The 24389-nt window shown below is 38.9% G+C and overlaps 1 protein-coding gene across 2 annotated transcripts in view; it reads right to left on the reverse strand.

Annotated features, from left to right (window-relative positions):
* The window catches only part of DIP2C (disco interacting protein 2 homolog C), a 657451-nt gene that overhangs the window by 317615 nt on the left and 315447 nt on the right, over positions 1-24389 (reverse strand). Inside the window, exons 2-3 of one of the 2 annotated variants that reach the window (XM_064285065.1) lie at positions 6509-6580; positions 4648-4815 (exon numbers count right to left, since the gene is read on the reverse strand). In XM_064285065.1, the coding sequence (XP_064141135.1) occupies positions 4648-4815; positions 6509-6580 (240 nt within the window). The remainder of the gene's footprint in view (positions 1-4647; positions 4816-6508; positions 6581-24389) is intronic. The other variant, XM_064285066.1, reaches the window with a different exon arrangement.

A 24389-nucleotide genomic window follows, 5' to 3' on the forward strand; every position in this document is an offset into this window, starting at 1 on the left:
TAGAAGCAGTGAGAGTGAGCACCCTTGCCTTGTTCCTGACTTCAAGGGCAAAGTTCTCAGTCCTTCTCCATTAAGTATAATGTCGGTTGTTGGCTTTTCATATATGCCCTGAATCATATTGAGGAATTTCCCTTCTATTCCAATCTTCTTTAGAGTTTTCATCCAAAAAGGGTTTGTGTTTTATCAAATGTTTTTTTCTGCATCCACAGAGATGATCATGTGGGTCTTTTCCTTTGTTCTACTGATGTGGTGTATTACACTGATTGATTTTCTAATGTTGAATCATCCCTGCATTTTTGGAATAAATTCCACTTGGAATAAATTTGTGGTGTATGACTCTTTTAATATGCTGCTGGATTCTGTTCACTAGTATTTCGTTGAGGACTTTTACGTCTATATTCATAAGAGATATTAAACTGTAATTTTCTTGTGGTGTCTTTCTCTGGTTTGGGTATCAGGGTTATGTTTGCTTCATAGAATAAATTAGAGAGTATTCTTTCTTTCTTTATCTTTTGGAAGAGTTTAAACAATTATTAGTGTCAATTCTTCTCTAAATGTTTGGTAGAATTCCCAGTGAAGCCATATGACCCAGGACTTTTTTTGTTGTTGTCATTGGGAGGTTTTTGATCACTGATTCAATCTCTTCACTTGTTAATGGGTCTGGTGCGACTTCTGTTTCCTCTTGAGTCCATCTGGATAGGCTGTGTACTTCTAAGAATGTGTCCATTTCATCTAGGTTATCCAGTTTGTTGCCATACAGTTGTTCACAACATTCTGTCAAAATTCTCTTTATTTCTATCACGTCAGTTGTAATGTCCCCTCTTTCAGTTTTTTACTTTGGTTATTTCGATCTTTTATTTTTTTCTGTTTTCAGTCTAGTTAAAGGTTTGTCAGTTTTATTGATCTTTTCAAAGAACCAACTTTTGGTTTTACAGATTCTATTGTTTTCCTGTTTTTTATTTTTTTATCTGCTCCGATTTTTGTTATTTCCTTTCTTCTGGTAGGTTTAGACTTAATTTGCTCTTCTTTTTCTAGTTCCCAGAGTTGTCAAGTTAGACTGGTAATTTGAGATCCTTCTTATTTTTGTAGGCATTTACTGGTATCATTTTTTCCTGGGAGCACTGCCTTTGCTGCATCCCATAAGTTTTTTTTTTTTCTTTCCTTTTTTTATTGTGTTTTAAGCGAAAGCTTGCAAATCAAGTCAGTCTCTCATACAAAAATTTATATACACTTTGCTATGCACTCCTAGCTGCTCTCCCCCTAATAAGACAGCACACTCCTCCTCTCCATCCTGTATTCCCTGTGTCCATTCAGCCAGCTTCTGTCCCCCTTTGCCTTCTCATCTCCCCTCCAGACAGGAGCTGCCCACAGTCTCATGTGTCCAAGGAGCTCACTCCTCACCAGTATCATATTCTGACTTACAGTCCAGTCCAATTCCTGTCTGAAGCATTGGCTTTCGGAATGGTGCCAGTCTTGGGCTAACAGAAGGTCTGGGGATGATGACCTCTGGGGTCCTTCTAGTCTGAGACTATTAAGTCTGGTCTTTTTACAAGAATTTGAGGTCTGCATCCTACTGTTTTCCTGCTCCATCAGGGATTCTCTGTTGTGTTCCCTGTCATGGCAGTCATTGGTTGCAGCCGGGTACCATCTAGTTCTTCTGGCCTCAGGCTGATGTAATCTTTGATTTATGCTGCCCTTTCTGCCTGTTGGGCTCGTAATTACCTTGTGCCTTTGGTGTCCTTCATTCTCCTTTGCTCCAGGTGGGTTGAGACCAATTGATGCATCTTAGATGGTCACTTGCTAGCGTTTAAGACCCCAAATGACACTCACCAAAGTGTGTACCCCATAAGTTTTGGTATGTCACGTTTTCATTTTCATTTGACTCTAAGCAATTTGTGATTTCTCTTTTGATTTCTTTCTTGACCCATTGGTAGTTTAATAGCATGTTGTTTAATTTTCATATGTTTGTGTATTTTCCAGGTTTTTTTCTGTAACTGATTTTTAGCTTTACTTCATTATGGTCAGAGAAAACACTCTGTATGATTTCAATCCTTTTAAATTTATCAAGATTTGACATGTCACCTAAATGTGGTCCATCCTGGAGAATGATCCATGTGCACTGGAGTATAATGTATATTGTGCTGTTTTGGGGTTAGTGTTCTATATATGTCTGTTAAGTCTAGTTGGTCTATAGTGTCATTTAGGTCCTCTGTTTCCTTGTTGATCTTCTTTCTAGATCTTCTGTCCAGTATTGAAAGTGGCATAAAGTCTCCAATTATTATTGTAGCACTATTTCTTCCCTCAATTCTATCAGTATTTGCTTTATATATTTAGGTGCCCCAATGTTGAGTAAAAATATATTTACAATTGTTAAATCTTCTTGATTAACTGACCTTTTATCATTATAGAGGATCCCTGGTAGCACAGTGGTTAAAGCTCTTAGCTGCTAACTGAAAGGCTCGGGGTTTGAAATCACCAGCCACTCTGTGGGAGAAAGATGTGGCTGTCTGCTTCTGTAAAGATCGACCACTTGGGAAACCCTATGGGGCAATTCTACTCTGTCCTGTAGCATCACTTTGAGTTGAAATCAACCCGATGGCAGTGGGTTTGATTGTCTGGTTTTATCACTATAAATAATGTCCATCTTTACCTCTTCTGACAGATTTTTGTCTTCAAGTATACTTTGCCTGATATTAAGATCGCCACCCCACCTCTCTTTTGGTTATTATTTGCGTGGAATATTTTTTTCCACTCTTTCGCTGTCAACCTATTTGTGTCCTTAGGTTTAAGGTATGTCTCTTGTAAATAGTATACAGTTGAACCACTCTCTGCCTTTTGATTGGACCATTTAGTCCATTTACATTCACTGTAATTACTGATAAGTGACTTCTGTGATTTTGTTGTTTTTTGTGTGTCTTAAGCTTTCTTTGTCTTTGTCCTTTAGTACTGCCTGCTTTTGTGTTCTGTTGGTTTATTGTAATGAGCCTCTTTGGCACCCTTCTCTTTTCCTTTTGTGTATGTTTTTTATATATTTTCTTAGTGGTTACCATGAATATTACATTTAAGAGTTCGTATTTATAACATTCTAGGGTAAGTCAGTATCAACTTAACTTCAGTAACTTAAGAAATTCTATATCTATACCATTCCTCTGCCCCCCTTTTTGTTGTTGTTATACTATTATGTCTTTGTGTTTCATAAACCCTGTAACGTAATTTTATCCTTGCCTTTTATATATCTGTTATTAAAAACATGAAGGACAAAACATTTAGAATTATCAAGCATGAATACCTTTACTAGCCCTTATCCTTGTCCATGCATTTCACTTTATTAGGGATCTTTCTTTTTATATATAGCTTTGAATTACTTTCTAGTGTCTCTTCCCTTCCATCTACACAACTCCTGTTAGTATTTTTTGTAGGGCTGGCCTGGTGGATATGAACTCTCTCAGCTTCTGTTTGTTTGGGAATGTTTTAATTTCACCCTCATTCTTGAAGAATAGTTTTACTGGGTATAGTATTCTTGGTTGACAGTTTTCTCTTCTACTTCTTAATGGAAACTGGGGGGTGGTCCAAGAGGTCAACATATAAACATTCCCAAACAAGCTCTACTTTCGTCAACTTTAATCAGATATGTACTGCTTACATACATTCTTAAATGAACCTTACAGATAACACTCAACTCTGCCATCTACTCATCAATCCCTCCATTCTTTGTCTTGGCAAGGCCACTGTAACCATCAGCAAGCTGGCTTATACGGAAGGAATATACACAAAAGCTCAGGGACAAGACTGGGAGTCCTCAACCAGCTGCCGCTGAGTCGATTACGACTCATGGCAACCCCACGTGTGTCAGAGTAGAACTGTGCTCCACAGGATTTTCAATGGGTGATTTTTCAGAAGATCACCAGGCCTTTCTTCTGAGGCACCTCTGGGTGAACCTGAACCTTCCATCTTTTTGTGTGATGCAAACTTTCAAATCTTTTGGTGTGGTGAAAATGGTTAATGCACTGAGCTGCTAACCAGAAGGCTGGAAATTCAAAATAGTATCCACCAAAGTAATTTTAAGCTCTGAATAGGGTCATTACCTTTAAGAGTACACTCTAGGACTAACTGGTTTGATTTTTCTGTTTCGAAAATCCATGGCTTTGCTCTTTGAAGATAGGGATATTACAGAGCTGCAGATCTCAAATTTACTCCTTTTAACAGGCCTCAGAAAGCCAAGATTGAATAGTCCATCCTTTACCTAGGTCTTTGACTATAAGACAAAAGTTAGTAGAAGATCAGTAGCTTTAAGAATAATTTTCTAATTTGTCATGCATTCTTTTTCTGAAGTGCCTTGTAAGTGGTGCTCAACTATGGAAAAGGGTTATAAAAACAGGGTAAAGATTATAATAAAAACAGAACTGGGATCTGAGATACTAGGATGACCATGACTCTGCGTTCTAGAACAGGCTCTGCAATTAAAAAGCACTGTGACCCTGGTTAAGTCACAGGATCTCTTTTGAAAAATGTGGGGCTCAAAGCACAATCCTACCACTGCTAACACTACCATTTTATATAGGATAATGTTATGTAGGCTGTCAATTTTCAAATACGTATCCCTGCCAGCAGGTTTCTTTCTCTCTCTCTCAGTAAAGTAGAGCTCACCGAAACGAAAGTAAAACAGAGGCCGGTTTCCTGTGGTGCTGGCCACCCGCTCTCTGGCCGCTGCTTCTCGGATGTCACACACTCCGATGTTGGCAGAGCGGAGCATTCTTCTCGTGGCTCCTTCACTGTGCTGCAGTCTACATCGAACCACGGCAGCTCCATTCGCTGCTGTAACAAGTTGAAAAAAAACTAATTAATTCAAATTTTAGTTTTTTTAAAATTTGTTACAGCACTGAGCAGAGCTGCCGACCCCATGCAGAACAGCACATGTAACACCAAAGGGACCACACAACACAGGCCGGGTCATCGGCCCCCAGCCAACATTGGGGTCAATCAGGTTCTTAGCAAAGCTGCGGCTCAAGAACTGTCTTCTGGGAAAGCGAGGAACTGCTTCTGTTTCACTTTTGTTTGGTAAGGCACAGAAATTAAAATCCACTAATGTCAACAGCCTATAACTGGCCCCACCAGCCTTCTTCCAAAAACCTGCAGGTGCACCTGCAGAAATGAATTCAGCAAGTGACGGGAATATTAAGATGATCATCGTGGTGATTCTGTTAGAAGAGAGAAAGAAGGAAAAGGAGGGAAAAAAGACCACTGTCTAATTATCTGCCCCCAACATTTGCTCCTAAAGCCTTTTCACACACGGGTTTCAGTCAAACCCAATGATTTTTTCCTCATGCCTACAGAGCAGGTTTCTTCCTTTTATAAGCCAGACAACAAGAAAATCCAGTGCCTCAGCTAGGTAAAAGCTATTAAAACAAGCCCATCTTTAACTTTCTTATAATCAAGGGAAGATACACATAGAAAATCAAAACAAAAACTACAAACACAGCAGAAACTCAGCACACAAATTAAATTTCCTGCAACATGGGCTCGATGAAACTCTCCTTACCATGTAACAGAGCACTACCGGGTATGTCAAAGCCTCGGGATAGCAGGAGAGGTCACGGGATTGAGGGGCGCGTGCGCACATGTGTACATGTGTATATACGTGCATATTTAAACTTTTTATAGCATCTGAGTAGAGTTTTTAAAGTTTTGTTTCAACAGTGCTATGAAAATTACAGAGTTTAAGAGCCTTAAAATTTATGTTACTATCTTCTTTCCTTGGTGGGGGGTGGGAATAAATTGCATTAGCTTTAAATCATTCCTATTGCTTAGCAAAATTTCAAGGTCACTTTCAAACCTAACTGAGCTCACATTAGAACCAAGGTATTAGAAATTTAGTCTAGTACTCTCTTCCTTTTCTTGAAATTTATAGAACCTAACTCAAGTGCAAAAAGGTTCTATGAACTTGCACAGTGAAATGCTAGAATGAAACAGATTTTGCACTTTGGATGAGAATAGATAGTACATGTTTTACCACTACATTTAACACATAACCAACTTTTATCATTTCATAATGCCAGGTACAATATTATACCATTTTCTAGATTTCAAGATTTGGCCCCCTGGGACATTAGTCAAAACCTTCAATTAATTTAAACCGTAATACATAGCGATAACGCTTAACTCACCCAACCAAAAGTCATGTTTAAATCAAAAATCCTCTCATGTTTTTTATGGTTATAGCATTCCAAAAGTAATCAAACATATTATTGCTCTGCATCTGTAGATGAAATGCCTATTAAACTATGCAAATTTGCAAAAAATTATATGTGCCTTCTACATACACAAAATACATGTATGATAAGACAACGGAATTAGATGTGCCTAGTTCACAGATAAATGTGTGATCCTCATGCAGATTTGAGACTCAACAGTCATTTGGTCTCAGTCGTTTCTCTTCAATTTGCCTCCTACATGTTGCAGTCAACTCTTAAAGCTAGGTGACTTATGCTATTAATCAACGTTTACATACTTGGAGGTTGTGGCAGATACGCTCCAATTAATTTTGACCTCTTCTTTTCATATCCTTTTTGTGTGATGTCACCTGCAAGAAAAGGAAAGAGGAATTCAGAACAATCTGAATGGACGGAGCTGACCACTCAATGGTCTAGTAAGACATACAGTTAAGACTGCTTGCACCTTTGTTTATAATTTAAAAAGACAGCACTGTACATTCATTCACCTTGACTTCTTCTCCCGCCTTCAAACAAAAAACCCAATGTTTAAGTTACATAAAATCATTTGATAAAGCATATGCATGTCCCTGGCCCCTGCATGCTTGGTTTAGTCTCTGATACAGTCCAGAATTAGATCCCTTCAATCTTCTTCCCATCTGCTGTCACTGGAAGCTTTCACAGTCTGCACCACGCTTTCATTAACTTAATCAACAACAGATTACGTAGAATGTTTAGGCCGGAGACAGCTGGCCAACTCCATTACTGATTAGCATCTTCTTCATTAATGAGATTTTTTTCTAATCAGGCGTGTAGGTCACAAAGAATTTAAATTGCTATGGTATTCTTGAAAAAATAACTAACTAATATCAAACGAAATGTTAAATAAAACAAAGTAACATTAGGACCTAATGAAATAGAAAATATGTGAGAACAATGCTATTGTTAAAACAAAAACGTTAAAGGCAATGATTTGGATATAGAAGGCAAAAGGAGTTAATCACTAAAAAAGGATGTTTACCCTAAATGCTAAGCCACTAAGTACATGACACAATACAATCTTTATTAACACACAACAACAGCTTTTTCCAGTTATAAGCTCTAACATACACAGAATATTGACTCTGCCCTTGAGTTTGTCTGGAAATCTGTTAAATTTTTTTCTTGTATTTTGATCAAAAAGCATCACTCTGCAAAAAGCTAAAAATCCAAGCTTCAATAAAAAAATGTAGCAAATGAAAAGATACGATTTCTACAAAAATTAGTAGGCTTGTTTTCTCTAGTGCTGTATACTTACTAAATCTAATAATCAGCCTATAAAGCACTGCATAGCTTGGCCTCAGTACTTGATGACTGTCTACATTACTGTATGGGTTCCTGTCTAGCTCTGTGTGACGTAGGGCTATTTCTTAAACACGAAGCCACAATCAATGTTAGAGATACAGGATGTGCGTCACACCATCAACTGAAAACATTTCTGATGCTAAATATACACTAGCTGACCACCGCTAATGAATGGAATTGTACTAACATTAAATGCTGCCGCCTCAGCCCTTTTTATCTGCCATGCACTCTACTGCTACATCCATTTGCTACTCATCACGAAGGCTACTCAACTGCTTTTGGGTACGTCCCATTAAAACCCTCCTTTTTAAAAATGATGTCCCAACTCTTAAACACACACACACGTGTGCACACCAAAATCCCACTGTCATTTGTTAGAAAAACAAGGTAATAAGTTACTGCTATGATGTTTTTTTATGATGCAAAAGGAAAACTGTGATGTTTCCTTTCACACTTTACCCCTTTTCTTTCTCTCTACAGACCTCATCTATAATATTAGAAAAGGAAAACATTTTGCTCTGAGAAAACATGATTTAAAAACAAAATCTGCAGGAAGAAGAAAATCGCCAAAGTCTAGAGGTTCTGTCAAGTTATTAGACTAAACTGCCATTAATCATGGTAAGACGTCACTGGGTAGACACTATTAGGCTTCCCTATTTAACGACGCTTGAGGTGGACTATCAGAGAGTGGGAGAGGGAGAGGGAGCAAATCTCAGGGCTGTTTCGGGCAGGTTCTAGCCAACTGAAGCTTCCCCACACTTGCTTGCAGAAAAATGTGGATCATTCCGCTGGCAGACAGCAGAACAGAAACTACCTTTCCAGTCAGTCTCACACTCCTCTGGGAAGCTCTGAACCGGCAGCTGCTATTGGTCTCCCCTAAGGAGCCCTGCTGGCGCAGTGGTTGCCACTCGGCTGCTAACTGAAAGGTCGGTAGTTCCAACCCACCGCTGCTCTGCGGGAGAAAGGTGTGGCAGTCTGCTTCCCTACAGATTACAGCTTTGGAAACCCTATGGGTTAGTTCTAGACTGTGAGAGTTCCAAGGAGTGCCTGGTGGATTCAAACTACGGACCTTTTGGTTAGCAGCCATAGCTCTTAACCACTATTCCACCAGGGTTTCCCAATTAAGTCCTAGTGCTGGTAAAGCCTAGTCTCATTTCACATTATTTTCTAAACCCAATGTTTGGGTTTAACTTTATTAGTTTCCTTTAACTGTTGCAACTTGAATTTTGTCTAATTTTGGAAAGCTCAAATTGTTAAGACCTTAAAAATAAAGGAAAATAAATACCTTCCCTGTAATTCTCTTTTTGTTGTTGTTGTTGCCAGGTGCCATTTCTCTTTAGAGGGGAAAATATCAGAAACCCTGGTGGCATAGTAGTTAAGAGCTGCAGCTGCCAACCAAAAGGCTGGCAGTTTGAATCTACCAGGCATTCCTTGGAAACCCTATGGGGCAATTCTACTCTGTCCCACAGGGTCGCTACAAGTCTGAATCGACTCGACGGCAATGGTTTGGTTCTTGATCTATAACAAGGTACTTTCTCTCGTGTTCCTTACATCACAGACCCAAACGTAAATCTGGAAAAGGGGAGGACTTTATGCATCCAAGCAGGAATTTTATCTAGTTTGGTCACTACATTGAGCCTACTAATAAATGAGCTCACAGAGAATTTTTAGCTAAGACTTTAAGAAATCCCAGATTACTATCATCTCTCAAAACCTAGAGGAGGGAACGGGAGATAACATTTACTGAGTAACTTCTAAGTGCCACAACTTTACCCCAAATCAGTAGAGGGCAAACTAAGGCCTGCGAGCCAAATCCAGACTACTGGACTGGTTTTGGAAATATAGTTTATGATAACGCAGCCAGACTCATTTGTTTATGCGTTATGGGTTATCTATGACTGCTTAAGTATTACAACTGGCAGAGTTGAGAAGCTGCAACTGAGACCAAACTGCCCACAAAAGCAACAAAGTTTACTATCTGGTCCTTTCCAGGAAAATCTGCCAACCCATCCTAAATAATCTAAGTAATCTCTTTTTATCCTCGTAATAATTTACACTGTAGGTTAAGAAATGAAGGCATCAATGTTATTTATATTTTTTGCCCTGGACTACAAGTCTAAGAAAGGAACAAAGTCTGGCCAACTCCACAACTTTTTCCACTGAAACCATGCCTAGAGTCTTCCACTCCAGCCAAGACCGATCCAGTCACTGCCCACAGAACAAGAGTTTGGTTTTCTTGGCTTTGCTCATGTATTCCCCAGCCTCCCCAGTTCTCTAGCCTACTTAGGATATCATCCTCTTTTAAGGACAACTTCAGATCCCACTTCCTACTTTACTCTTCCAGATCGTGCCCCGCTGGCAATGCTGTCTCTAGCCTTTGGACTCTCATGGCACGGAATTCCATACAAATCATTTTGGTGCTTTTCTCATGATGCCTTGGATGGTTATTTTTTATTTTTGTAATACATACAAGTGGTTTATCTTTAAAACTAGATTATAAAGCCTTAATGGAAGGAACAATGTGCTACAGAACTGAGTCCTTTTTTTCGGCTATTTTACAAATTAGGAAACTGTAGGCTAATGAATTTAGTCACATAACCTAGCAATAAACACAAATGCCTATCCCTGACCACACAGCAACTTTCAAATTAACGACTGGAAAGAAGCTGCATTTATAATCAGGGTAAACATAACGTAATCAGTTAATTTTCTCGTGACTATGTGGCGGAAAGGACAGGGGTATCAATGCTTCTACTATTAAGGTGTGTAAGAAAGCAGCTTGATTTCTACATTATCCAAAGGCATCAAACGTCCACGGCAAGAAACCACTGGGACAAGCAAGGTTTATTTACCCCTCCCTCCCAAGCATCAGGGCTAAAAATAACCTCGCAACATCCTCTTTTTCATAAACAAAATCCAGTTATTTTTAATGCCTGGTAGACAGAGGTCCAATAGATTATCTACGGCAAACTCTTACTGTAAATTTATACAAGCAAACTTTCTGAAATGGGGCTTTTAGGTTCTGCCCTTGATTCTGAGGCAACCAATAAGGGTTTTTTTGGTGTGTGTGCTAACACAATAAAAAGGATGGATGGACAGATAGACCAACAGACAGCTAGAGGGACAGATGGCTTGCTTTATATACAATTATCATCCACTCAGAATGCCTCCTTGGTTTCCGCTAAAGTCTTGACCTACAAGTTGATTACATGATCTCACTATGGAAACACAGCTCTGACATTACATAGGTGTTTCTCCTTTATTTTAAGTCAATTCAGGCAGAAAGATAAATTGGCTGCTCCTTTTCTCTGCCCCTCTTCGATCTATAATAAGCACATGGTCTTCAGGGTATAACTATGTAAACTAGAGGCAGAAAAGCTACAAAAGAGGAAACACTTCTCGAAACCACATCTGTAATCAAGATTTTATTTTACATTAATTATTCCACAAGGTACAGTCCATGGATTACAGTAACTACAGTTAATTTACAGTCCTTCCCGTTGGAAGCGTAAGTAATAACATCCAAGTATATTTGTAGCTCATTTTCCCTTGAAAGCCAAGTTCAGTCAACTGGAGGAGCCTCGTAGATGCTGTGTTTAAAGAATTTTGCTAACATTAAAACACATGAATCACATAAGTCCTTGCTTAGGGACTCTCCATACAAAATTCCAAAGAACATGCTTACCACGCTTCAGTACACAACATACCCATCTCCTTAATTCTCTTTTCATTTTTAGGGATAAGAATGCATGGCAAAAGGTAAGTGCAGAAATTATAACCTCAGTGAGGAGAAAATAAAAGTGATCTTTTGAAACACTTTATGAAAAATGCTATTTATGTTATACTATTCTCACGCAAAGAACTTCCACAAGAATTAAAATTTCAGCAGTAGAAATCAGTTTAAAGTTGCCATATGTTATGTTACAAAGAGATTTACAGACAAGTCATAGATTTAAAACGAAAATGCAAGTAAAGCAAAACTGCCAGAACAGGGTTAGCGGCTAAGACTCAGAGACAGAAGGGATCATCCTTCCCTCCCTCCCCAAGAGGAAGAATTCTTCTTCTCGGTTATATCATAGCCCAGTTTCAAGCCAAAAACTGAGACTTAAAACGGAAAAAAAAAAGGGGGGGGGGGGGCCAGAAAACGCAAAAAGTTAAGTCAATATCTTAGCTCCTCTGCCTCTCTGTTTTGGTCGCATTCTGGCAAACGCAGACCCAAAGGGAAAACTCCCAGAGCCAGCTGCTCTATGGCTGTCTGGCTTAGATGCGAAAACCTGGGGAGCCAAATGTTCTCCAGGCACTCCAGTGCTTCTCAGGAACAAGATGTGTGAGCTACAGAACTGCTTCTATGGCTAGGATTAGTTCAAAGTAAACACGCCAGTGTAACTGTAATGGTTTCCATTCTTAGTGTCAGGAGTTTCTTTTATTATTTGATGCTGTAACGAATGCTTTATATAACAAAAGCAATCATTCCCATGTTTGGAATTTTATGGCTGTCAGGAGCCTTCATAATGGTGCTCTCCTAAGCCTATTCCTTTATAAGGCTTAGGGGGCTCCCTTAAAGGCACTCTCCTCTTTCAGCTGCTGGAGACTCATTTTTTTAGCTCTGTGATAGGGTTTTCTTTTCCCTAGGAAGAAATCTGTAACGTGTGGGACAAGCACCTGCATACATCATTCACCTGTGTTGGGTGGAACAAGAGTAACAATTGTGTCACTTGGGACACAATTAACTGTGGGACCCTTGGGCGAGTGAGTTAACTTCTCAGGCTCTCATTTTTCTCATTTACAAAATACGGTTAATAATACCTATTTACTTTCTACCGGAGTTGAAAAGATCAAATACATAGTTTATGAAATGTCTCAGAAAGCATGAAGCATATAAAGAAACATATTTTAAAAATTCAGCAAGTACTTACTCAATATCTACTGCCTATTCAAATTTGTGATAGATACAAAGAGACACCCAAGACAGGTGTAAGGTATGGCTGTTGCTCTAGAAGATCTGACAAGCTGACTGGGGAGACCTGTAAAAACAAACTGAGCAAATGATCGACAATATATTAACAAGTACTAAATGGTAAGACATACTGTGCAGCTAAAGGACTACGGTCATTCAGGGAAGGTGAGGCCAAAGCAAGATATATTACAGATATGTCACAAATTCTGAAGAAACTCAAAATCTCTACCTCCTAAGAATCCATTCACTTTCCTTTTCTCCCCACCAACACTCCCCAAGCCCAGCGATCCTCAGCGCAAAGCAGCCTGCTCCAGCTCTCGCTCTGTCCAGACAGCTGCCAGAGCCGTCTCACCAAGAAACGGAGAGATGGTCCTCGCTGCCCCCAGGATGCAGACCAAGCGCATCGACATGGCCCTCAGGGTTGTCAGGACCTGGTCGCTGCCTGCCTGCCTTCTCTGGCCGCATCTTCTACCACTGGTCATATCACTGAACAATTAATTATGTTTTGCCCTTGCTGTTATTTGTACTGTTGTATTTATCATTGCTTAACTTTGCATGTTTGTGTCATATTGCCAATGTAAAACTCAAATTTAAATCCCATAAGAATATTTTAAACAAAGTGATCAGGAAATAGGTAAAACCTACAACAGGGTTATAAAATCAGAAAAAGTTGCTTATTCAAATGTACACTATGAAGGGAAAATATTCTCAAGAAAGACAGGTTAATGCAATTTGGGATTTTTATGTTTCTGCGAATTATCATAAAGTTCCTTAAAACCTTTAGTTAATGGTACGAACAGAAAATGGTATGTTTTTAATATGCCACAGTAACACTCAACACCAGTCAGGTCCCCAGATAATATCACTTAAGGTTTACTCTGCTTTTGTTGTTGTTGTGTTTAATATTGTATGTGTTCCCTATAGCTTTTTTCTTTGGTATCTCGAGAACTCTAACTACAGGCAGGATTAAAGAAAATAACTCGTTTAAAGCTCATTCTATTCTAAACAAACAGATAATAAGAGTGAGAGAGAAAAAAAAGTTCCAACTACTCTGCAACAGACTAAAAAATAAGCTTCTAATATTAGAGAAACACAATCCTGGTCCTAGAAGTTCCTGGGGTCTGAATTGTTCCTGAACATCTAAAAAATAAGAATTACAGTAGAATTTTTTAAAATTTCGAGAAGTTCTTAAAGCGTGCTGTAAGTACTAAGCAGAGAGAGGCTATATAAGTTTGATGGTGAATTGGCGCTGCACTGCCCACATCCTGCTCCGTCCGTGAGGTCTTTGACTTGAGTAGCTGGCAACACGGGCAGACAGTGGCACTAGACAAGGTCACTGCCAGACACCACCCATGGCCACCCTCACTAATCGGTCCAGAAAATGCAAACACGTAGCTTTCAGGCAAAACTGCTTTAATAGCTTGCTAAAAACCCTTTAAACAAACAAGCATAACTTCTTCAGTATTTTCCAAGATTTATAACTCTCTCTTTCAGACAAAAAAGAGAGGAAAAACCCCTTTGTAAGAAGATAGCTCTAGGGAAGACCACGTAAATGTTAAAATAAATCTACTTCCATTTCTAAGATACTGATTCTCAACGTTGCAGATCTTACATCTTACCAGTGAGCTGGTTTTACTGGGAGGCTGTATTTACTTTCTCTTGGTGAGAGAGGAAATGAGAAGGGGACACGATGTGAACAATGGGCACTGCCTTTTATTATTTCTAACTAGAAATTTAGAAACTGAAGTGGGAACAGGATCCAGGCTAGCTTGGCCCTTTTTTCTTGGCTGTATTCGTGGATCACATCTCCAACCTCATAAATCTTTGTCAGTGAGCCTCTCAGCCTCCCACCTTAACATATCCCTATAAAGAGAGAGAGAGGGAAACATGGTCAGAATTTTGTCCTTTCGATTGGGAAGGAACTAAAGCACAGAGAATGGAGGTAGGGGTGAAAGTAAAGAGTATGTACTGAGTACAACAAGTCAGGGATCTTACTAGGTACTTTACTAATAAATATTTCATTTAGATCTTACAGATTCCATACAGTAGATGATTATTCTTCTCATTTCACATATAAGGTAACAGACTCATCAAGGATAAGCACCTGACATGAACCCAGCTTGAAGGCAACAAAGTATGATGCTAGCACTTTCCCTCTTCCCACCTTTCCCCAAAGTGGGAAATTTCTAAACGTCACTGGCATTGGGTAGAATATCAAAGCCATCTGCTGAAGTACCAGGAAGGACAACTTGGAGAAACAAAGGATGTCCTTGTCACTTCTAGGATTCCAAATAGTCCCACTGGGACAGTCTGAGGTCAAGTGGTCAGGGGACAGTATATCACAGCTGCAGGGAGACATGGGAAGTGGGGAACGAAAGATCTGTAATGGTCATGAAAGCTGCATCCCAGTAAGCTGCCTCTGTATCAAAAAGTGCTCCCTCTTGAGAGCTGCATCAGAGGAAAAATGAGAAAACTGCTCCATTTCCCAAAGATCTAATCAATTTTACAACAGGAAGGAATGGCCTAGCAATAGTGAATACAAAAGTTCATTCCAGTTCAGAAATATAAACACTAAGGAAACAATGTCTTCATAAACAAAACCTGACAGCTACTATTTATGTAAGAGCATTAATGTGCTAAGCGTCCAAAGCCAATAAGGTCCTATTTTTACACATACTATATAGAGAGACAGATACATACATATAGATATATAATACATATAGATATAAAATTATATATTTTAAAACACAAATTTAAACAAAAATAAAATATATATTCTCAAAAATATATAAAAAATAAAATCTAAAACGATAAAGATCATGGAAGAAAAAACAGGGACATTAGGAGCCCTAATGATGGCATAAACAATATACAAAACATTACTAACAATGCAGAAGAGAAACTAGATAACTGGGAGCTCCTAAAAATCAAACACCTATGCTCATCCAAAGACTTCACCAAAAGAGTAAAAAGATTACCTACAGGCTGGGAGAAAGTTTTTAGCTATGATACTTCTGATTAGCACCTGATCTCTAAAATCTACATGATACTGCAAAAACTCAACACAAAAAGACAAATAACCAATTAAAAAAATGGGCAAAAGATATGAACAGACACTTCACTAAAGAAGACATTCACGTAGCTAACAGATACATGAGGAAATGCTCACGATCATTAGACATTAGAGAAATGCAAATCAAAACTACAATGAGATTCCATGTCACTCCAACAAGGCTCACATTAATCCAAAAAACACAAAATAATCAATGTTGCAGAGGTTGTGGAGAGGCTGGAACATTCACACACTGCTGGTGGGAATGTAAAATGGTACAACCACTTTGGAAATCAATTTGACGCTTCCTTAAAAAGCTAGAAATAGAGCTACAGTACAATCCAGCAATCCCACTCCTTGGACTATATCCTAGGGAAATAAGAGGCTTTACACGAACAGGTACATGGACATCCATGTTCACTGCCACAGTGTTTACAATAGCAAAAAGATGGAAGCCACCAAGGTGCCCATCAATGGATGAATGGATAAAGAAATTATGGTATATTCACACAATGGAATACTACCCATTGATAAAGAACAGTGAGGAACCTGTGAAACATTTCATAACATGGAGGAATCTGGAAGGCATTATGCTGAGTGAAATTAGTCTGTTGCAAAAGGTCAGATATTGTATAAGACCACTATTATAAGAACTCGAGAAATAGTTCAAACAGAGAAGAAAATATTCTTTGATGGTTACGAGAGAGGGGAGGGAGAGAGGGTGGGAGAGGGGTATTCACTAGTTAGATAGTAGATTAAGAACTAAACTATGTGATGGGAAAGACAACACACAATACAGGTGAGGTCAGCACAACTGGACAGAACCAATAGCAAAGAAGTTTCCGGAATAAACTGAATGCTTCGGAGGCTAGCGTAGTAGGGGTGGGGGGTTAGAGATCATGGTTTCAGGGGACATCTAAGTCAATTGGCATAATAAAATCTATTAAGAAAACATTCTGCATCCCACTTTGGAGAGTGGCATCTGGGGTCTTAAATGCTAGCAAGTGACCATCTAAGATGCATCAACTGCTCTCAACCCACCTGGATCAAAGGAGAATGAAAACCAGTGACACAAGGTAATTACAAGCCCGAGAGAGAAAGAGCCACATAAACCAGAGACTACATCAGCCTGAGACCAGAACTAGATGGTGCCTGGCTACAACTGATGACTTCTCTGATAGGAAACACAACAGAGAACCCCTGAGGGAACAGGAGAGCAGTGGGATGCAGGCGCCAGATTCTAATAAAAAGACCAGACTTAATGGTCTGACTGATACTAGAAGGACCCCAGTGGTCATGGCCCCCAGATCTTATGTTGGCCCAGGGCAGGAACCATTCCTAAAGCCAACTCTTCAGACAGGGATTAGACTGGACAATGGGATGGCGAGGGATGCTGGTGAGAAATGAGCTTCTTGGATCAGGTGGACACTTGAGGCTATGTTGGCATCTCCTGTCTGGAGGGGAGATGACAGGGTAGAGGGGGTTTGAGGCTAGCAGAGTGGACAGGAAAACAGAGTGGAGGGAGGGAGCGGGCTCTCTCATTGAGGGGACAGCAGTTGGGAGTATGTAGCAAGGTGTATATAGGTTTTTGTGTGAGAGACTGACTTGATTTGTCAACTTTCACTTAAAGCACAATAAAAAATTTTTTTAAAAAAAGAACAAATATATATATAAATATCTTTATATTTTACAAACACACACTCATCCATACAGTTTGACTTTAAATGTTTTAAGAATCATTTAAGTAACTGTACTCAACAGTTATAGCCGTTTGTAAGGCAGCTTTTTTATTGTAACATCAATAAATCAAAGGCATTCCAAGAGGCTGCCTAAATTGCCCAGAATGCAACATCAAAAATAAAGAGAAGTTGAAAGAGAGATTTCATAAATGAGTAATCAGATAAGCTGGGTACCTTCTGTCAAAGAATTCCAGGGTAATTCAGAAACATAAGTTCCAAGAAAAATCCTCAAAGACAAAAACGAAACACAACCAAACCACACAGTACCACCACTTCTCAGGGATCCTACTCAGGGTAAGAGGTACAGCTTCTATGATATAAACAACAGTGTTTTTACTGAGAGGAGAGGGAGAGAGGCCATGGCCCCAACAGCTGGCACAGTTAGATAGCTCTGTGAAAACTTCAGTAGCAAAAGGAAAAAAAAAAAAAAAAACTACTATAAATATCTCGATACCATCTCCATGTAGGGTACGGGGAACTCCTCCAACCCCACCCCTAGGAAAAGGCTCTGGCTAGCTTTTTCGATCCCTAGGGGAAAAGCTACCAAACAGAGTTACCTTTGGGGTTGGGGAGCAGCTTTTAGGGATAAACTGGTCTTGACGCTTCCATAATCTGGCTCTTGACATTTTTGGAGCCCATGAACCTCTTTAAACTCTTCTCCATCATGGAACTATTTATCTAAATCCATGCCACTTTTTTAAAAAACTTTTAATTTTGAAATAATTTCAGATTCACAGGAAGTTGCAAAGGAACGTCCAGGGTGGTACCATGCACCCTTTCCCCCAGCCTCCCCCAATGTTAATATCTTGCACACTCTAGTACAATATTGAGCCCAGAAAACTGACATTTGGTACAATCTCAGGTTTCACCAGTTACGCATGCACTGGTGTGTATGGCGTGGGTGTTTATATAGTACCACACAAAGTCATCACATGTGTAGTTCCATGTAAACACCACCACAATCAAGATACCCGACTTTACTATCACAAGATTACCCATGCTACTCCTCTATACTCACACGCAACCCCCATCCCTAGCCCCTAAAAAAAAAAAAATTTTTTTTTTCCCTAGCAAGCACTAATAAGCTCTCCATCTCCATAATTACGTTATTTCACAAATGGCACTGTATGTATCATATTGAGATTGACTTTTTTCACACAGCACAATTTCCTTGAGGTTTAGCCAAGTTGTTTCATGTACCAAGAGTTGGTTCCTCTTCATTACTCAGCAGAATTCCAGGGTATGAAGGTACTACAATTTGTTTAACCATTGTCCCGTGAAGGTCATCTGGCTAGTTTCCAGTTTAGGGCTGTTACAAGCAACGCTGCTATGAACATCAGTGCTCAAGCTTCGGTGTGAAGATTTAATTTTCACTTCTCTGGAATAAACATTCAAGAAAGCAATTGCTGGATTGTAAGGTAAGTCCATTTCCGGTTTTAAGAGGAAGTGCCAGACTGTACCATTTTACGTTCCCAGTAACAATCTATGTGTGATCCAGAGTTTCTGCATCCTCACCAGCACCGGGTGTACAGGGTCATTCACAGAGCAGAAGTTGTCCATGTTATCAATTTGTCTAAGAACTCTGTATAGTCCTAGGTCTCAAAGATTTTCTATGCTTTTTCCTAGTAATGTTATAGTTTTACTTTTTACATTTACAGGTGTGATCCATTTTGAGTTAATTTTTGTATAAGGTGCAGGCTTTAGGTCAAGAATCTTTTATTTATTTATTTATGCCTATGGATGTCCAATTCCTCCGTATCATTTATCAGGGCTAACCCTCCTCCACCGAATGATTCTGCTCCTCTGTCACAAATTAACTGGGCATATTTATGTGCATCTAGTTCTCTGTTCCGTTGTACTGAACTAGGTCTACTCGTCTGCTGTCTTGATCACTGACAGTGAATGGTAAGCCTTAACACAGAGAAGGGTGATTCCTCACACTTTGTCCTCTTTTTAAAAAAAAAAACTGTTTTGGCTATTCTACGGCCTTTCCCTTTCCACATACATTTTAGAATTTGCTTGTGATATCTATAAAAATCTTTGCTTATAACTTGACAGCAATTGTGTTAAAGATTTAAGGGAGAATTGACATCTTTACTGTGTCAAGTCTTCCAATCCATGAGCACAGAAAGTCACTCTAGGTATTTAGGCCTTCTTTGATTTCCTTCATCAGCACCTTATCATTTTCTTCACACAAAACCTGTATGTGTTTTTGTTAGATTCAGACCTAAATACTTCATTTTTCTTGGCACAATTATAAATGATCATGGCCACTTTTGATACAGCACGTGTCCATACTGAACCTCCATGTTTAGGTTCTTAGAGAAAACAAAGAAAAGGCAAAACTCCAGATCAATTCTAGTTCATTGGCGGGTGGGCTTGTCCTCTTTCAGCTCCACCAGGTCTTTCCAGATCACACCTCCTCTGAACCACTTGCTTGGGGTATGAATGGGTGGCCCAGGCCCTGACTTCACCTAAGCTAACAATAAGTATAATAACAGCATACCAAGGAGCAGAGCATGGTGGAGAAGACACCAGGCCTGGATGAGGACCTGTGAGCCCAGCCAGAGCATACCTCTGTGGCCCTCAGTTTCCTCATTTGTAAAGTGAGCATGCTAGACTCTCACCTACAAAGTCTGGACATGCTGTGCAATAAAAAGAGGGGTGCAGAGAGGACCAAGCGGGGGAAAGCTGGCCGAGAAGGAAGAATTGAGACTCTGGGGTGTCAAATAGAGGGCTGAAAGGGGAGAAAACAGTATGTGGAAAGGACAGAGGCAGTATTAGCAAGATCCATCAGAAGGCCCACAAGTTGTCCAGTTCAGCTGAAACAGGGCAAAGTATAATACTAACAAAGCAGATGAAGGGCTATGCAACAGAGAAGGATTAGACAGCCCCGAGGAATTCCAATATGAAAAAATTTACAGTGGGGATTCACTGTGGGTTCTTGAAAGAATCAGTGAGGGAAGAATGAAGAGATGAAAATGGGGCTTATGGAAATAAACTAATTTTAATGTAGCCTAGTAAGATATTTTCAGAGAGGTCCATGATTTTTTAAGTTTCTGGATTTGAACGCAAAGCCATACTTTCGTCTGCACTGGGACTACATGGTACCTTGGTGTTTTTTCTCATATTAGGTGTCTAAGGCCATTTGTCCTTTGAGACATCAGCTACCAAAACCAGAGCCTCACAAAGTTTGCCTAACAAATTCTCCATTGCCAGAGACAACCAAATCTTTCTTTCCTTAAAAATGAAAATCCAATTTCCTCCTTATTTATGCACACCAGGAAGATCCACCTGTTGCTGACAGGATAAAGAATTTCCCAGAGAAGCACTGATGCATGCAGCTGGCATTCAGGCCCTTCTGGCATTTCTTCTCGCCACTCACATGAGTGACAGGGGACGTGGCCTGGTTCACCCATCTCTCTGATTATTCACTGCCACCGATGAGCTCTGTAATAAGGTACAGCAGTCCCATCACTTGAAGGGACAGTCAGCATGTCACATGGATGACATGCAAGGACGTACCAGGCTTGTTGCTGTCCAGGCTCTGCTAATACCAGCTTCATTCACACTTTACCTTCTTTATCAATAAGAATACCCTCCATCCCAAGATCATGGAGACAAAAGTACAAAAATAACCCTCCATCCGATCATCATGGAGACAAAAGTACAAAAATAAATGAATACCTGGGAAAAATGGTTATCTATACAGTCACAGACTCAAAGCCTGAAAGTCCTAAGGATCATTTTCCTATAAATTTTGTTGTGGGGGGAGGGCTGTGGAGGTGATCTAGCCACCATAACCTGCCTTTTCAACTCTCGAAAAATAATAGGACTCTTTTACCTATTTCAGGTAAAACAAGGTCAAAAAATTGTCTTCATTTTGAGCTGCAACAGGCATTTTATCCTGAGATCATTAAGAACATTTAAAATTACACTTTATAGTAATTTTCACATGACATTGCACTGACCATATTTTAGGAGAAAATCAACTAAAATGTGTCACTTGGATGACCCAAAAAAAAATTACCCTTATTTATGATAAAATACTCAAATGAACACATACACATGCATAAAAATTTTATCCGTTTAAAAAAAAATTTTTCTAGCACATTCAGTTTAAGTGGCAGTTTAAAGTAAAAAATAAATTTAAAAACCTTGTCTTAAATACTTTTCCTTCCCCCAAAGAAACTCTCTATTTATAGATTTGAATATTGGTCTGTGTGGAAAGAATTTAAAGCTTTTTCAAGTAAATGAAGCTTTCACACAAGGGAAAAAAATAAAAGATTCTAAAGTAGATTCTGTAGATTTTTCCAAACTCAGTAGGCAAGGGGGAAGAAAACGAGCATTTCATCTCTTCCCACACCCATCCAGTTAGGCAGCAGGACTTTCTGGCTATTTGAGTGCAGCAGCTGTTTCTCTTTCTACCAACGTCAGAATGAATATTCATCTACAATAAGAATATTTCTCTGGACAGGGAAAAGAGGGGAAACCAGTCATACTTAACTTGTAAAATCTGTTTCGTGCTGCAATTAAAAAAACACCATCTTACCCCAAATGTTTATCCTTTAGAACTTACTTTACTTAATAAAGATCAATCTTACAAGACATGTCAATTAGTTATGCAGATCTGGATAAGCCAAATACGTGGCTAGGTAGGTATCCGATATTATTCTATCATTTCCTCATGATACAAAGAGAGTGGCTTCATTATAATACAGTCCTTAGGGGATATATCCTGGCTGGTTCTTCCTTGCAGGCAAAAGAGCCCTAGCAAACAAAAAGGAAGGCAGAGGTGGAATTTCTTGAGGCAACTGTCATATTTTTGGAGGTGGAATCATGAAATATACCTTCCACAAAATGAGTTATTTTGGAATAGGTTGGGATAGGAAAGGTATCTGTAAAACATTTTTTAAATACTTAATTTTTTCCAACATCATGCTATTCAGTCAATTTATTTCCCAAGCAGCTTTCATTGTGGTCATAATGCTATTGTTGCTACTACAGTTATTACCTATAATCACTTCTTAATTCATTAAGGAAGACAGGCAAAGGAAGAAGACAGACGCAGGTGAGCTGTATGCAAGAAATGATTCTTATATCACATGATCATCTCAATCAACTCAGAAAAGGCATTCGATAAAGTCCAACACCCATTCCTGATAAAAACTCTCAATAAAATAGGTATAGAAGGGAAATTCTTCAACATAATAAAGGGCATCTATTCAAAGCCAACAGTCAACATCATTCTTAACAATACAAGAATGCTCTTTATCACCACTCCTATTTAATATTGTGCTGAAAGTAACAGCTAGAGCAATAAGGCAAGAAAAAGCAATAAAGTGCATCTAAATTGGTTAGGAAGAAGTAAAACTGTCCCTATTTGCAGATGATATGACACTATACATAGAGACTCCGCAAGAGAACTACTGGAACTAATAAAAAGATTCGTTAGTGTAGCAGGATACAAGATTAAATATACAAAAATCACTTGGATTCCTATACATGATTAAAGAGAACTAGGAAAAGGAAATTAGGAAAACAATACCATTTATAATAGCCCCTAAAAAAAAATAAAATACTTAGGAATAAATCTAACCAGGGGTATAAAAGACCTAGGCAAAGAAAACTACAAAACACTATTGCAAGAAACCAAAAGAGACCTATACAAATGGAAAAACATGCCATGCTCATGGATAGGCAGAGTCAATATTGGGAAAATGACAGTTCTACTCAAAGCAATCTATAAATACAATGCAGTCCTGATCCAAACACCAACAGCATTCCTTAACGAGATGGAAAAACTAATCATTAACCTTATATGGACAGGGAAGAGGCCCCAGATTAAGTAAAGCACTATTGAAGAGGAGGAATAAAGTAGGAGGACTCACATTACCCGACCTCAGAACCTACTATACAGCTACGGTAGTCAAAATAGCCTAGTACAGGTACAAGGACAGACACATTCACCAATGGAACAGAATAGAGAATCCAGACGTAAATCCATCCATTTTTTATGGTCACCTGATATTCTAAAAAGGCCAGAAGTCCAGTAAATGGAAGAAAAGACAGTCTTTTTAACAAACGGTGCTGGTGAAACTGGATGCCATCTGCAAAAAAATGAAACAGGACTCATACCTCACACCATACACAAAAACAAGCTCAAAATGGATCAAAGACCTATATATAAAGTCAAAAACTACAAAGGTCATAGAAAAAAAAATAAGGTCAATACTAGAAACCCTAATACATGGCATTAACAGGATACAAACCATAACTCATAACACACAAATTCCAGAAGATGAGCTAGATAACTGGGATCTTCTAAAAATTAAACACTTATGCACATCAAAAGACTTCACCAAAAGAGTAAAAAGAGAACCTACAGACTGGGAAAAAAAAAATTTAGCTATGACAAATCCAATAAAAGTCTAATCTCTAAAATCTATAGGAAAATTCAACACCTCTAAAACAAAAAGACAAATAATCCAATTAAAAAATGAGCAAAGGATATGAAGACACTTTAAAGAAGACATTCAAGCAGCTAACAGACACACGAGGAAATGCTCGTGATCACTAGCCATTAGAGAAATGCAAATCAAAACTACAATGAGATCCCATCTCACCCCAACATTACTGGCATGAATCAAAAAAGAATAGAAAATAACAAATGTTGGAGGGGCTGCAGGGAGACTGGAACTCATGTACTGCTGGTGGGAATACAAAATGGCACAACCATTTTGGAAAATGATATGGCGATTCCTTAGAAAGCTAGAAATATCACACAATCCAGCTATTACACTCCTATAATATATCTTAGAGAAATAACTGTCACATGAAAAGAAATATGCACACCCATGTTCAATGCAGCATTATTCATGATAGCAAAAAGGTTGAAACCACCTAACTGCCGATCAACAGAAGAATCGACAAACTGTGGTACATGCACACAATGGAGTAATACACAATGATAAAGAACAAGGATGAATCTGTGAAACATCTCACAACTTGGATGAAATCTGGAGGGCATTATACTGAATGAAATAAATCAATCACAAAAGGACAAATACTGTATGAGACCACTATTA

The sequence above is a fragment of the Loxodonta africana genome, chromosome 4 (genome assembly GCF_030014295.1).
Source record: "Loxodonta africana isolate mLoxAfr1 chromosome 4, mLoxAfr1.hap2, whole genome shotgun sequence".
Classification (NCBI taxonomy): domain Eukaryota; kingdom Metazoa; phylum Chordata; class Mammalia; order Proboscidea; family Elephantidae; genus Loxodonta; species Loxodonta africana.